The sequence below is a fragment of the Topomyia yanbarensis genome, chromosome 2 (assembly GCF_030247195.1).
Source record: "Topomyia yanbarensis strain Yona2022 chromosome 2, ASM3024719v1, whole genome shotgun sequence".
In the NCBI taxonomy this organism is placed as follows: domain Eukaryota; kingdom Metazoa; phylum Arthropoda; class Insecta; order Diptera; family Culicidae; genus Topomyia; species Topomyia yanbarensis.
In genome coordinates this window covers 114,913,612-114,929,748 of record NC_080671.1, presented here as the reverse complement: position 1 = coordinate 114,929,748, position 16,137 = coordinate 114,913,612, and the positions used below count along the sequence as shown (strand labels likewise).

General features: G+C 37.6%; 1 protein-coding gene across 1 annotated transcript in view; it reads right to left on the bottom strand.

Annotated features, from left to right (window-relative positions):
- LOC131679258 (pH-sensitive chloride channel 2-like) overlaps window positions 1-15,380 on the bottom strand; it is a 49,092-nt gene extending 33,712 nt beyond the window's left edge. Inside the window, exon 1 of the mRNA XM_058959962.1 lies at window positions 14,419-15,380. Within this exon, the coding sequence (XP_058815945.1) occupies window positions 14,419-14,849 (431 nt within the window). The 5' untranslated portion in view covers window positions 14,850-15,380. The remainder of the gene's footprint in view (window positions 1-14,418) is intronic.
- Between the last annotated feature and the right edge of the window lie 757 nt (window positions 15,381-16,137).

Here is a 16,137-nt window from a genome sequence, read left to right as displayed (position 1 = left end):
CTCTTGGGATCATATTTCAAGGTAGCATATAAACCAAAAGAGAAGAGATTACTAAATTTGGATATCTTACGTGTTTAAAAATATGTATATGAAAGACATATAGAAGCGATCGGAGATAGTCACTGGACTAGAACGTGGCCGAAGAGATTCGTTGAACGGAGATCTGGCTACAACTACAACACTCGGCGCACGACCAGACAACATGTTTAATGTTGTGATACCCGTCATCACAAGCGCAATGACCGCACTACGAATACGCCGGAGATGCGCATTCAAAGTACAATGATTGGAGATGAAGCGAGATATCACCCAAAGCAAATCACGACCTTCATCCATATCCTTTAAACCACGGTTCGCTAATATCTTTATGATTCCTAAACTTCCCTACGAAATTTACCAAGTTTCGAGCATCCTCTCACAATAAATACTAAAAAAGTGAGAAGGCCTAAGTGTCCGCCTTCTCATTACCATTCTAATCCAAGTGTCGCATTTCTCATTACTCGGAATAAAAGCAATGTGAAGAAACTCAAACTAATATTTGTATCTGATAATCTGGTACGACTGTTCAAACAAAGCACTCAGGAACTCCCCATTTCCCCATGAAAATCAAGAAGTGCTTTCCATGCTCCATTAAACGGAGAGCCGCCTTGAAACTGTAACGGTGTGGGCATGGTCGTTGATAGGTAAACCATAAGTTTTATGGGGACAATGCACAGTGGTCCAGATCGCTAATTTAGGAGGAATTTTTACTTTCTGACAAACCTGTATAATTTAGCCGTATCATGTCTTAGGACGAATTTGTGTACTTTAGAAGATGCTTCTTTTTATTGGAATAGTTATTAGGGTGGTTCTAATTTATCTAAAATACGAAAATAAACTTTTTACTGATGAAAGATAGAGCTCCACAGTCTTCCACAAAGTTGTAAAGTAACTTATTTTGAATAAATTTGTTGAACATATTAAAGCTCTATCTCTTTTAGTTTTTGTTATACAAGAAATTTAAAAAAAAAGATTAGGGTGTTCCTGAAAAAAACGTTTTTTTAGTATAACTTTCGTATCTTTTACTTTTTGTTAACACAACCTTTGAACAGCTTATTGAAAACTTCAAGCCGAGTATTTTTCTCCAAGACACCGAAGGTCTAACTTTTTTCTTTAAAAAGTTATGGACACTTTTCGTTAAAAAAATAGCCTATTTCAAGGCTCAATATCGCTGATGCGGGCACCTAAAATTGAAGTCTGTTTCCACCACATGAAAGACCATACTTATTAGTATATTTGAGCAAAAATTGGCGAACACGATATTTTTTTAAAATTTGCAATTTAGATTTAAAGTTTGTAGTTTTGCAGGTTCAACGCATTAAAGCATTTACACACATATCGTTGTATTATGAAAAAAGCCACTTTCAAATATCATTCTCTCATCGCAGCAAGCTTTGCATAAGTGAAACGACTGTCAAAAAAGGTTTCTGATTTTATTCGTTTTAAATAAAACTAGTAAATATGGATATTAGTCGAAGAGAGTTGGCGAATTTGCTTATTGCTGGTAAAAAGACAGATGAACTGCTTAAGTTCATTACAAGTAGTAATCCAAATGTAAAATTGAGACTTGTTAATGTTCGAAAGAAATTTTATATTTTGTTAAAACAACCTTTGAACAGCTTCTAGAAAACTTCAATCCACGTTTTTTCATAACTCTGATAGTCTAACTTTATACTTTCAAAAGTTATGGAAACTTTTCGCTCATAAATAGCCCTTTTTCAAATGTCATTATCTCTGATTGGGGCAAATAAAAGTAAGTTCGGATTGAACCATAGAAAAGAACATACTTTTAAGTATATTTGAGCAAAAATTGGAAAATATTATTTTTTTTAAGCATGTAATTTTAAATTTACTAACCAAAGTTTTAAATTTTATCGCATAGCGACATAAAAGAAATTGCCTAAAGCCTTTGTATTTCCTTTTCTGTTTTGCTTACATATCAACAATACAGAATGTGTTCATTAAAAATAATTTGGCTATGACAACAATTTATGATTTATATAAGGAGAATTTATTCAATGCCAATTAATTCAAAAGTAGATGCATTGCATTTTCAGGTATATCCAGCGGTGCTCGTTGAATTCGACGTTTACATTTAAGAGAAATTATAGGATCTGATGAAACAAGAAGTCTCTTGAAAACGTCATCAAGATTGACGAGTCGATCGAATTTGCGTGCGTGGAATTCTCGGAATCTGCGAATACTTTTATTCCTGGTTTCTTGAACTTCTTCACTGCACATACCTACTGGCAGCATGTTATGTTGAATAATGCTTCCTCCATGGACCAGGAGTTTATGCACGGTTGGTGAGAGAGCGTACCAACCATACAGGCGTACATAAAGCAATCGTGTATCTTCGGCGTAACTCCGGTAAGCATCCGCGTTAATTCCCAATTTGCTGTTGATGATTGTTAATAGCACATACATACGTTCTAGCAACATTTCGTCCAACCCGGTTTCTTCTGCAACGACATCTCGGTTTCTGAAAAATTTTCGAGCTGTGTTACCATCGTTAGAATTTCCGCCACCTGGCAAAGGTTCGCTAATACGAAGACCTAAACGGTCACGTAACGCTTGTCGAATTTTTATTTGTCGTTCCTTAAGCTCGCTGGTATTTTTGCCTACGCGCCAACGCGGTTTTGCTAGAGCTAAACGGTAAGCAATATTCAATAGTAACTCCATTGCTCGTATTAATGCATGTAAAGGTGAAAAAACATATAAACTATCCGGTGGATCGCTGGCTTCCAGTAAAGGATCATTCAATCGCTTTCCGGAGCGTTTGCATATATAACACGCTTGAGACGGTGTGCCTGTTACGTCATTCACTACCTTCGTATCAACCATGGAAAATATGAAGCTTGAACTAATCGGAATCTTGCGCATATTAACATTTACTATAGTCGGGACTAATTCATCGATTTGCTTGTTCATCGCGGCAACTTCATCCTTTGTTAGTTCAGGATTTTCCTTCTTGAAAATTAATTTTACTGGTCGGCACAGGGATACTGAAGATGGAAAATCATTATTCCAAAGAATGCAATCTCTTGACTCATCTTTCCGGCGACTAACTACACGTAAAGGTACTATAGATAGAGCAAATATATGCGAATCGTTATACTCGAATAGTTCTCCATTTTCATCTTCGTCAACGCACATTTGCTTGTATCTATGTTCAAGTGGAAAAGAGACTGTCAGTCAAAGTTTAGAAGAAAAATAATGTTGCCTACCGGGAATGGTTGCTGCTTCCATCGCAGCCCCACTTAAAGATAACAAACGTATTATCCTCAGGATGCAGTGGTAGAACTCCAATATTCAGAAACGAGATGAGTCGTTCCACGGTATGGTTAACAAGAGCTTGAAGGGGAACATACGCACAAGAAGGCTGAACAGAAATTCCTGAAAAAAATTGTTGATTCAGGGACGAATCTTTGAGAATAGTACATACCGATCGGATAGCATAGTTTCTTTTCTTCTACTATTTTATTATACGCGGGATAAATGTCCAAACCCTTCTGCATAACTGAGCTGCGTATGTTTTGGTACTGCGCCTTAGAAAAATCATTTTCACAAATAAATCTAAGTGCCTCCTCCGCAGTAAACGCTTCTGCAATCGGGACAGCCATAGATCCTAAATTCTCTACGGTAGATCTGACGGGACTTTTCGACAATCGTTCGATTTGTCTGCCAACTAAACGGAAACCAGTAGAATTAGCGTTGACGGCTGACGCTAAACCAAGTTCTTCCGTGGAATACTTATCGCGCAACTTTCCTAATCTTTTTATTTTGGCTCTGCGACATATTTCGGAAAATGGTTTCCTCTTTCGGCCTTTACCTTTACCTTCGACTTCGAATCTTAGCTTTCCTTCAAGCCACACAAAATTTTCCAGCTCAAACCGAATTTGCGTGCGCTTACTCCGAATCCACAACCTTCTAAATTCCAACATGAAGATTTTTATTTTCTTCCGAGCACTAACAAGCACTAACAACTCCATATTTACTAGTTTTATTTAAAACGAATAAAATCAGAAACCTTTTTTGACAGTCGTTTCACTTATGCAAAGCTTGCTGCGATGAGAGAATGATATTTGAAAGTGGCTTTTTTCATAATACAACGATATGTGTGTAAATGCTTTAATGCGTTGAACATGCAAAACTACAAACTTTAAATCTAAATTGCAAATTTTAAAAAAATATCGTATTCGCCAATTTTTGCTCAAATATACTAATAAGTATGGTCTTTCATGTGGTGGAAACAGAATTCAATTTTAGGTGCCCGCATCAGCGATATTGAGCCTTGAAATAGGCTATTTTTTTAACGAAAAGTGTCCATAACTTTTTAAAGAAAAAAGTTAGACCTTCGGTGTCTTGGAGAAAAATACTCGGCTTGAAGTTTTCAATAAGCTGTTCAAAGGTTGTGTTAACAAAAAGTAAAAGATACGAAAGTTATACTAAAAAAACGTTTTTTTCAGGAACACCCTAATCTTTTTTTTTAAATTTCTTGTATAACAAAAACTAAAAGAGATAGAGCTTTAATATGTTCAACAAATTTATTCAAAATAAGTTACTTTACAACTTTGTGGAAGACTGTGGAGCTCTATCTTTCATCAGTAAAAAGTTTATTTTCGTATTTTAGATAAATTAGAACCACCCTAATAACTATTCCAATAAAAAGAAGCATCTTCTAAAGTACACAAATTCATCCTAAAACAAGATACGGCTAAATTATACAGGTTTGTCAGAAAGTAAAAATTCCTCCTAAATTAGCGATCTGGACCACTGTGCAATGTTTGCAGCACCGCCTCCTTTATTACCGCCCTCACCACTACTGTCATAATAATTAGCATAGAAGCTATGCATAGCATCACCTGATGAATGTTACGGTGATATGTACATTACAATGCTTGCGAGCATCTTTGCTGTCAGACAAATTTGTGTTTTTAAAGAACAATCATTACTTTTATATACAGTATTATCATTTCATCTCGAACCTCTATCTGTCGTTTAATATTGTAATGCTGTTGTCGCCGAAAAAGGATTCTAGGTTCAGTGTACTTCGATTAAAGGTTGAATCGATTACACAACGTAGGGCCTAGCCATTAGACGAAATATTGTTTTTCTCGTTAATCCGTCGACGAACCGGTGCCAATAACCGCGTTTTTCAGCTTCATCAAGTTTTTAATTTGCGCTTCTAACGCAGCATTTTTTCGAAAAAATTCGGGCCATCCGACGCTCAGAAAGTCTTTGACTTTTGCGCGTACAATTCTGTGCTCTCTCTGCCCATTACGGAGGGGGAGACCGTCCGCGGTTGTTTGCGCTGGGTACTCGTTTCGTCTCACTTTTGATCGCAGTGTAGATAATCAAGCTTGTCAAACCGTTGTACACTTCCACTGGAGAAAATTCTTGTTTTTATTCGATTGTTTCTGATATAGTGGACGCGTAGTATATCGTGGGATTTAAAGTCTTCTAGAACCAGCTGGAAACTATCAATAAGTTTTTGTTTTTGATTCGGACTTGAAAAGCAAACTTCAATACCTGGTACCGAATAAAGGCTAATCTGATGGAAATAATAGCACGTTTTGATCCCCAAAACGCTCCTGGCGAAAAATGTTGTGAAAGATCTACGTCGGAAGTTTACAAGGTTTTATATAATGCAAATGCATTGTGTAAAATCTAGGAAAATGATAGAACTGACATACTTACATCAATCAAGGGACACTCTCGGGCTTTTACGAGGAAGCTTAGGAGAAATGATTCTCCTCTTTCGAAAATTTATAGGGACATTAGAAAATGTTTCCTCAATTGGATTGCCAGAATCCTGCTCTTAGTTGTAGCCGATGGCCCTCTTTAGCATTTCTTCTCGGAGCGTTCCTCAAAAGAATGCTTCTATTTTCCCCGTATAATTTATATGTGGGATATGTCGACAGTTCATGCGGAGTCGCATTTTCCACACCGTACTTTGTTTCTTTAATGGGTAACTCTATTGTTTGTTTTATTTACGTGACTATAAAAAGATATTCAATCGTCACGAGGGTCTATGGCCCCATTATTTGCAATGACGGTAGTTCAAGCCCTGCAGCACATAAAGGCGTACAGGTAGACCAGTTCCGTTAAAAAAAAAGCAATTTTTAAAAACCAGATCTGGCAAAAGGTTGAACGCAATTGCTTGCATACTAGAATTTTCACTTACTAAACCAAAGGGAGTCAACCTTTGAAGAAATCCCATATTTCGCCATCAAGGCCCCTCTCGGAGACTACACCATCGATCTCTACTTCCCGGGCGGCTACTTCTTTGTATACGCCCGAGAGTGTTTAGTTTGATAACGCGATATATCGATGATGCTAAATGATCTTTGGTCCGGAAGTAGACCATCCAGGGGCCAGATGTATTAAATGGATATGATTTGCATTGAAAAAGATTATTTTTGCCCTCGGTATTCAAAACCCATTAAGCCTGGAAGGATGTTAGTCGACGGAGCTACCTTCCCATTAGTCCACACTATCACGCGGGTTTCAGTACCCACCAAAGAAGGCTCTATCGCAGGGAAAGGAAAAATAATGCAACGTAATTCAAATAAAAGGCGTAATGTGGGCTTAGCTGTACAAATGTTCCATGTAGTATCAGTAATCAACTAACATATTTTAACTGAGCCGTCGGTCATACAGCCTGTCGACAAAGGGTGTTTTCAAATGGCCATCAGCTATTATCAGGGAATTTTCATTTTCACTTAACCACGCCATGTCTGAGCTTTCGTCAGTACGGGTAGAAATCATTCCGAATCTTACTACCCACTTGGGAAAGAAGTGTTCCGACGGTCCTGGGGGAGGGGGTACAAATGAACAGATATCCAAATCAAGTCAATAGCTTAGCTTAGCTTATTTGATCGCTCGTATGTTTCCCGTGATTGATCAAAGCCTGTTGGAATTGTACATTGAACCAATTGTGTGATACTTGGGAGTAGTACATCGTACTCAACGTGCAACCTAAAGCGACTAAGATTATAGTATGATCAATAATGTAGGTGGCCACGCCCATGAAGGTCATTTTTGGGATGGGATGGAATGTTAGTTCAACACTTGTGACTATTATAACCGAGGAATTCTCTCCATCATCCACAAGTGAAGTAGAATAGGATTGGTGATAGTAGGTAGGGAAATGAATCTTGCTAGATATTGTGATTTAGCTAAGTACGCACGCGATTTGTCTTTTAATTTTGGATGAAAGTTTTCTGGAGTGCGACCTTCAGTAGAAATATGAATGCCGAATAGGCATTTTAAGAATTATTATTCCGCGGGGCGTTACATAAAAGGATGAAGCCGCGTCGATTATAATAGAGATATTCTATTCATCTATAGACAATATGATCTTTGCAATATGTAGGGGAAAGTAATCGGTTTCCGGCACTGGTCGTTTGTCGGTACCCCTACGTAACTTTTGACAGAAAGTAGACATGGACATTCTAGTAAATATCATTTATGTGTTATATTAGCGCGATCTTTCTGTGCCGATTGCTGAAGCAAACAGACTCGAATGTTCTGTTCTACAACCAATATATTTTTTGAACAAGTGAAACTCTACTTAAAAGTTTTTTCTGATGATTTGCTTAGTGCTATAGAAAGAAGTAAATCGATCGAAAAAGTATGCGCATTGAATATTTACGATGTGAATTTATTCTATTTTGTGATTCAACATTGAATGACACTGAAAAGTTCGCCACAATTTTTTGACATTAAAAATGTCTTACTCCACTATCTGGGGCTAGGTGTCATTCTAAAATCTAAACTATCTCCCATGTAACGAAACTATGTAAGGTTTGCACGCTTATAACTCCGATATTACTAGATGGATTTTAATCATTCATACACCAACCGATTCAGAAACACCTAACTTAAATATTGGTAATAATTTAATATCTCCCCAATAAAAGTAGACTTTTGGAAATTGGTAAAATTAAAAAGTTCACGAAAAACGGGAAAATTACCATTCGTGAGGCAGATTTCTCAGACACAGCCGTCAAAAGAGGGCAGCTTAGTGACTCAATGAAAGACGAAAAGTCATAAATAGAAGCGACGCATGTCCGTTTAAATCAGTTGTTGCTCTTGTCTCATACGAGCAACGTCGTCTCCGGGCGATGCAATAAGCGCTATCGATTTTCGGTAACGTTGGCATTTGCACACACTCGCACCTAAGTGACTAAACCATATACGGTTAGTTTATAAATAGAGGTGACGCGTACCCGTTTGAATCAGTTTTTGTTCTTATGTCGAACGGGTAAGATCATGGCTGCAGCGTCTGGGCACTACAATAAGCGGTAGACGCTATGCATTTTCGGCAGCGGTGGCCGTGTGCGGATTTTTCGGGTACCAGCACGGTGTCACAGAATGATTTGCAAAGTGGGTGGGTGGGGTGGTTTGGATTTAATTCAATACGGTGTGTGCTGCTTAAGAGTGTTGCGTTTGAATAAAATATATTTATTTTTATGCATGCGTGTGCGTTGTAACTTGTTAATCCATGTTTACGGCACATTGTAGCTGCCTAGGGTAAAGAGCCTATTGGTTTTCATATGTTTCATATTTTGGTTATATGTTTTTTATCAGTAAGGCATCTGACAACGTGCTTCTGTAGTTATTGCACTGTTCAGCAGCGTAGTATTTTATATAGGGGAGTACACTCAGGTTTTATTACGCGGTATTTTTTACGCGAATTTTGAAATTTCCGCGGTTTTCATTTACGCGTTTTTTTTTAAATTTAGGCGGTTTTCATTTGCACGGCCTGTATCCCCTGCGTAAAAAAACCTGAGAGTAATTGCATCGGAAACAATCACATTCCCAGCAGAACTTTTTGTTTTCTAATTTCAAACACTTTTGTTTCGTACTGTACACAACGGAAAATTTTGAAACAGAACTTACCGTCCCAGCAGCAGTTTAGGCGGGTGTTCTTATTCGATTCAAATTCAAGCCATGTCTTAATCGTTACTGGACTTAAAATTGTTTTCCCAGTTTATCCAGTCAGAGTATCTGTCCTGCCCTATGTATTTAAAACACAGTTCTAATTGCGTTTTAAAGTATACAACAAATAGAACGGTTGGGTATACTAATTTAAATTTTAAAATATATCTGTTTGAAATTATGCAACAAACCGCTGTACTGAAGATATAATTATGTCAGTCCTATTACCACATAAAACACCTATATAACATAAAACGCTGCAGAATTGGTTTAATAATACAATGTTTACACTACAGAGTTATAACTCGTTTTAATAATTAGCAACAAGAGAAAATGTCACCAAGATAGCATAAAACCCGTTTTAACTGGTAGTGCGAACGTTGCATAACAATGTAATTTATCAAATAATTTCATTTTTTTCACCACTAATCGATCAAGAAATACTTAACCTTAAGATTGTTTACTTAAGTTCATTAATACATTATTGAAAATTTAAATGGAAAATGAAATTTCATATTTCATGAAGAATCTGTATATTTCCGTTGCTGGGCGTGGGCTTCCTCGTCACGGTTCTAAATATGGAACTTTTCTTTTAAATATATTTTCTGGACAGACCAGCCTATTTTTACTAGATGGATTAGCCAAATAATGCCAATTACCTAGTGAGATACTTGATTAATTAATAGATTACTGTTAAAAGACCTTCAATAAATTATGTTTTAATGGGGAGGGTATATAGCAAATTGTAACATAAAAAACAGGCGAGTGAGCAAGAACTTGAGTCGATATGTGTGATAGATAAAATACATTTGCACGATCTTGAAAAAAGCTACATTTTTAATGTCACCGTGGTCGTGTCCTGTACACAACCCTTTAATTTTTTTTGTTCAGTTTTCAAAAAGGTTACTAAAATCGGTTGTCGGCACTCAAACATGGTCGGTGGTCGGCACCCCATTTTTGTAGCAAATGCTGAGTTCTCGATAACCTAATCAATACGGGAATTTTTGGTACGGGTTTACGAATAGATACCAGAGATCGATCTTTAACACCATTCTGAAACCCAGGAAGGCGACCTCCGGTTTAGCGTTTTACATTTACATAAAGAAAACTCAGCTGGTCGTGTTTTCACCACTGCGTCGCACTGTATACACCAGATTGTTACGACCAAAAAAGGGGGACCAAAAAGGGGGGGGGGGTTACCCTGCAGAAACCTCCCTCTTTGGCTTCTATCTGATTTGTCTGAAGCAGTGGTCAAAAAATGGGCTGCCTGAAACTCACTCAATTCTCGACAAACATATGATTATGGCTTAAAAGCCAACTTGAGCTTGAGCTTGTGCGACCACCCCTGGCTGCTACTCCGTTATCGATCTGGACTAGCTGAAGTTGCACAGAGAATAAGTAGATAATTATGCTTGGGAATAGCGAAACATCTTCCAATATGCAACTCCTGGTAATCCTAAAGTATTGATCAATACCGGTGCCGGCCAGGCCCGAACGTTGATCGCGGAAGGAAAGGGAAGGAATTGGTAGTCCGATACTTGCTTTTGCTATAGGCCGTATATACTACTGCGCACTCCACAAATATCACAGGAGAAGGATATTTTTGTTAGTAAGAGTATAGAAGTTGGATCACTTCTTCTTTACCGACGCCAGAGGTGACTTAACTATCTGGACTAGATGATATCGATCCACCAAACTCATAGACCGGGGACCAACGGCTTTACTTCCCTTCCGAAGGAAGACGTGACCACAGATTTTTTCAACTCAGAAAAATCTCAGCGACCTCAGCTGGAATTGAACCCAGGCAAATTGAAATGAGTGGCGGTCACGCTTACCACTCAACCACTGGCGCCGTCAGATTACGGCTTAAAAGCCAACTGTCGAAATTCTCTTTGAAAGGATATTCCGGACAAACCGTTACTGGCTAAACACAGTTCAAAACTTTTCTCTTTCGTCTACTACCAACATCTGTGATTGGTGAGTAACGGTTTGTCCGGAATTTCATTTCAAAGAGAATTTTGACAGTTGGCTTTTAAGCCGTAATCACATGTTTGTCGAGAATTGTAGTGAATGCGATCCGTCAGTGCATTAGCAGTGCGTAATATTCGCAGCAGTTTTTCATATACACAGATTGTGGTTCTGATGAAGAATGATGTTCAACACGCCTTTGATGGTTGTTGAAATGAATAAATTTCTGTTTCTTTTTGAACCTTGATAATTTTCATTCACATTTTTTCATTGTTTGTAAATTTTCTTAGGGTGCTGACAACCGACCACATTTTTCAAAATGGTGAAAAATTATCATTTTACGAAATTGTTAATAATTTTTTCATGTTGACAGAATAAATTAAAATTCTTTTATCAGTTATTATTAGGGTTCTAGCTTTCTATTGGTATGCTTGTTCCCATATATTGAGCAAACACATTCCCCTAAAAAAGTCGCTCGCGTTCAATTTCTGATAATTCGAAACGAGCAATTTGAACTCCGAACAGCCGGCCATGGAAAGTATTGCTTCTTACTAACACTTCAATGATCATTTCCAAAGTTTGCAGAACAAAGTAAGCGTACAAAAAGTATAAAAGATAGCTCAAAGGAATGTGAAGAAATTAACTGTGAAATATTAATGACATCTCCACTCTCCCTATCAGACACGTTTCCATAATTGGGTTAAATGCCAAATTGCAAACATGTTTATTATGCGTAATAAATGTAATAAGCACAACGACAAGGGCTTTTGATCCACAGGCGGCCCAGAAGAAGAGTGGAAAGTGGAAAGTGGAAAAGACCGACTACCATATGAGCGGTTCAAACTCGGAAGAGTGACGCAGAGATCTGCATTGGATGATTTTGAAGAAAGGATCAGGAGTGCGATTTTACGAAGTTTTAGTTTCCGACGGCCGCACCTTTTTTAACAGAGTGAAGTTCTGGAGTGTTGAAATGTTTACCACTGTTTAGGAAAGCAAAACTAGTACAAAGCTAGAGTCAGATCTTCATGAGAGCTTAAGAAGTCACTTTCGAAGGTATTCGACAATGTAGATTTGTCGGTAGACGGTTACAGATTTAAAAACAAACTGGCTCATTTTGACACATCTACAGATCGCTTGCCAATCAAAAAACTTTGTGTGTGGTTCGACAGCTTCATCTTAAGCCAATTAAAAAAATCCTAAAGGCTATGATGCAAAACCTCAAGTTATGTCCAGGTTAAGTCTTTGGTACGGATCAACTCCTTGACCTAGGAACTAACATGTTGTTAGTCGCCTCTTACGACATGGGAGCAAGTTTCCAGTGGTTCTATTCTTGGTTGAAATAGCGCAAAAAATAGCCTGCCGGACACCACACGGCTTAGTTCAGAAATGTTAGTGTTACAGTAATGTTTCGATTATATCACGCCTAGTTATATATAGGGATGGATGTATATATGTATAAAACAATATATAAGTGCATGTACATATATTCATTTAAATATATACATACTGATTTACATATGCATACTAAGATGCGTACATATACATATGTATATACACAGATGCATGCATACATATATGGATATATAAGCGTGATATAATCGAAACATTACTGTATTAACAAAAAAATTAAGGTTCAACTGAGAACGCCTCGAAAAGCAGCCATCTTTAAAAACGAAAAAAGCAGTTGCACCACAAAATCAGCAGTATTCAAACAATGACCCGAATACATTTACTTATTTTCATGAAGGTTGTGTAAAGGGTAGCATAAAAACTGTTTTTTCGTATTCAAGGATGTTGATTTTTCAGGCGTTCTCAGTTGAACCTAATCCGTTCAAATGACAGTGTTTATTAGTTTTATATGTAGTTGAAATGAAAAATCCGCAGCTTCCGCGAACTGCCAATATGTTTTTAAGCTATGTTAAACAGAACAAAAACTTGGTAGTAGACAGTTAAAAAAGTTTTACGTGGCATTGATAATTGAATGTCAAATAGGACAAAAATGGCTCACTTTTAGGCAGCAAAAAAAAACAGATGCAGCAAACAGTGAACAGGCTTCTCTATTGAACCGTCAAAAAGCAATCTACTTTAAAAATAAGTATAAACCAGTCCTCACAAAGCACACATTGTGGTATAGTACTTGCATTAAATGCTTACATTTCAATATAAAAATAAAAATTGTTGCAAAATGAAATATGATCGCAGCTAAATTTTTATAGGTTCAAATGAAAATACCACTTTTTCTTTTTCTAATGATACGCTACAAATCTTTTATTACTTCCCAAGCCAAGATAATTGTGATATTTGAATTGGTGAAAATTGGGGGGTCGACTTATTGTGTGATTTGCCCAACTCGTCGCTGTTGTGCTATCTTATGACAAGCGCCATTTAGCACATTTCGAGAAAAAACGATTTTTAAAGTTCGAGATTGAATATTTTGAAACTTATAAATGGTATAAACAATTAAAAGAAGACAATTGATGCTTCTATCTATTCTGCATTAATCTACGATGCATTACGAAGATCGGTTGACTATGTTGCGAGTTTTTACTATGAATGTAAACAAAAGTCGCACTCACACGTGTCATAGGTGTATTGATGACAAAATTTGTAGGACGTGTCATGGAAAATTTTCCATAGAAAAAATCATCAATTTTTAACTTTTTCATATCTTTGCGTTCATATGGTCTATAAACAATCGGTGAGTTGCATTTTGAAGGAAATGGGTCAGGGAATCTAGAAAAAAAATGTTATTTTTGATTACAGTGTTGCCTAATATGCTTTATTTCCAGTTTAAAACTAAACTGTGTTTTTCTCACAACTCGTGTAATTTTCTTTTAAAAATGTTTATGTTCCTCAGACATTTTCACACATAAAAGCATCTAAAACTTCAATATAACTTGAGCAAATCCCTAGATACAGTAATTTGAAGCAAAAAGCTCACAGTTTCTCATCATGTTTCTCGCTATATCTAACTAACCAAGTAGAATTTCAAAATTCTGAAAACGCCACTTTGTAGAGATTTTTCAAACAAGTAATGTGGCATATCTAACTCAGTTTACCCCAAAATGGCGTTTGTCATAAGATAGCACAACAGCGACGAACTCGAACATAAAATCGTTTATAAATGTCTCCGTAATCGAGAAAGAAATTCATTCGATAAATCTATTATTTTTTTACCTTAACATTTAATTCTGCAGCAATGGAAGCATCCGGGCAAAACACACATACCCACGACCTCTCCCTAAGTATGATGAAATAAACGAGTAATTTTTAAAAAAAAAGGTAAGCGACGCTTCTAAGTTGAATTACTGCCAGTGCGGCCCGCAACGAATCAAACTGTTTAATGCAAGCCGACGTCGGCGTACTATACTTGATAAAGTTACGCCTACGATTCAGATTCGCAAGGATACGCAAGTAGCTGCACGCAGTGCATTGGCTGCTGGAATATTAATAACAGTGACTTACTTCGTATTCTTCTCATGTGTATCTTCCGACTCATTGAGGTGTAGAATGGCGGCCTTGACTTTGGCCGGAGGGATCAGTAGCTTCTGGATTTCCTGAGGGGTCATCGTTTTGTTTTCTGCTGCGCCGGACGGCTCGGTTGCGTTTCCGATCGAAGCTGTGCTGCTAGTGCTAATGGGGCTTTCTGTTGGATCACTACTGCTACTGCTACTGCTAGTACTACTACTGGCAATAGTCGACTCATCGTGTGCGGGGTTCGTACTTTTGAATTCTTTGATTAGTAGTGTCGTATCGACGAGCTCCGTCTCGTTGGCCAGGTTTAACAGAGTGCTTACCCTGGGGGTCTCCGTCGTTGGGGAATTAGGCGTGTTTGTTGTGAGGGTGATTTGAACGGCAGCAAAAAACACAACCGCGAGCGCATTGGTGTGACGCATTTTCGCAATCTCTCACTTTCTGTTATGAATTATTGATACCACAACAACATCCTACATAACACTAAATTTTTTTACTATCTGGAGACGGCATATTCGATATCGATACCAATTACCAATTGGTTTTTATTACTTAATTTCTGACATGTATATCACCACATTAATTGACTGCAACTTCTTATTTTACCCAAAGCACTTTTTCAGTAATAAATAAACCAATCACACTATACGAATATATGAAGCGACTTATTCACGGTTAGTCAAACCGATAGGTCTACCGCTAGCTATTAAAACCACTTTAGAATGATCGGGAAGTAGGAAGGAACTTTACAGCTTAGTAGAAACTAGAGCAGCGCGCGCGACCTGGAGTTACTGTGTCTGAACGAGCGCACGTGTGACACTGAGGACGGTTTTGTGGAGACTGCGAGTCCTATACTCGACCAGTACCATAACTATGAAGTCAGCAAGGAATGAACCGATCCGAAGCAAGCAACACAGATTTTATTCGAGGGACGATCGTTCGGTGGCTTGCGCTTATCAACTGTAGTACGACACAGGTAAACTGATGAAGCGAGAGAGTCGAGAAGACGGCGAATAGGTTCCGCTGGGTATTAGCTATAGATAAAATACTGAAAGTAGAGGAAATAAGGGTGCAACGGACAGCAAACAAATGTAGCTGTTTTGTGGCGCAGATGTAGGTAGCTTGAGGGGGGGGGGGGGGGGTGTGAAGTAAAGGTTTCAGCGTGAAAAAATGCTTTTTGCGATTTTTTAAAAATTCGGGTGATGTGAATTGATCAAAACTTTTGTATATTATAATGCATCATTTCAAAACTATTCTGTAATTTTTCTATGCAAAAATATCGACAAGCGACTCAGTGACGAAGCTTTTTGCAGAAAGTACCTGGATAAAACACGATTTGCAGCGTTATCTGCCTTTCAAAAACTACTTAACCGATTTATTTCAAACTTTCATACCATATCCTATGTAAAAAATACCTAAACCCTACGTTGCTTTTGATTTATTATTTTGAACCGTATTGAATATATGAAGGGTATTCAGCATATACACTCAGGTCCGATAGATTGGGGAAAATAGTTTCGAGTCAAGCAACGACGTAAGGGCATGTTCCGGAGTGGTCCCGCAGTTTGAGCGGGTGTTCTTTTTAATTTAAAATTCATGTTTAAAATTCATGTTTAAAATTCATACCATGCCCGAACGTTACTGGATTTAAAATTGCGTTTCCTCAGTTTATCCAGTCTGAGTATCTGCCCTGCTTCATGTATTTAAACA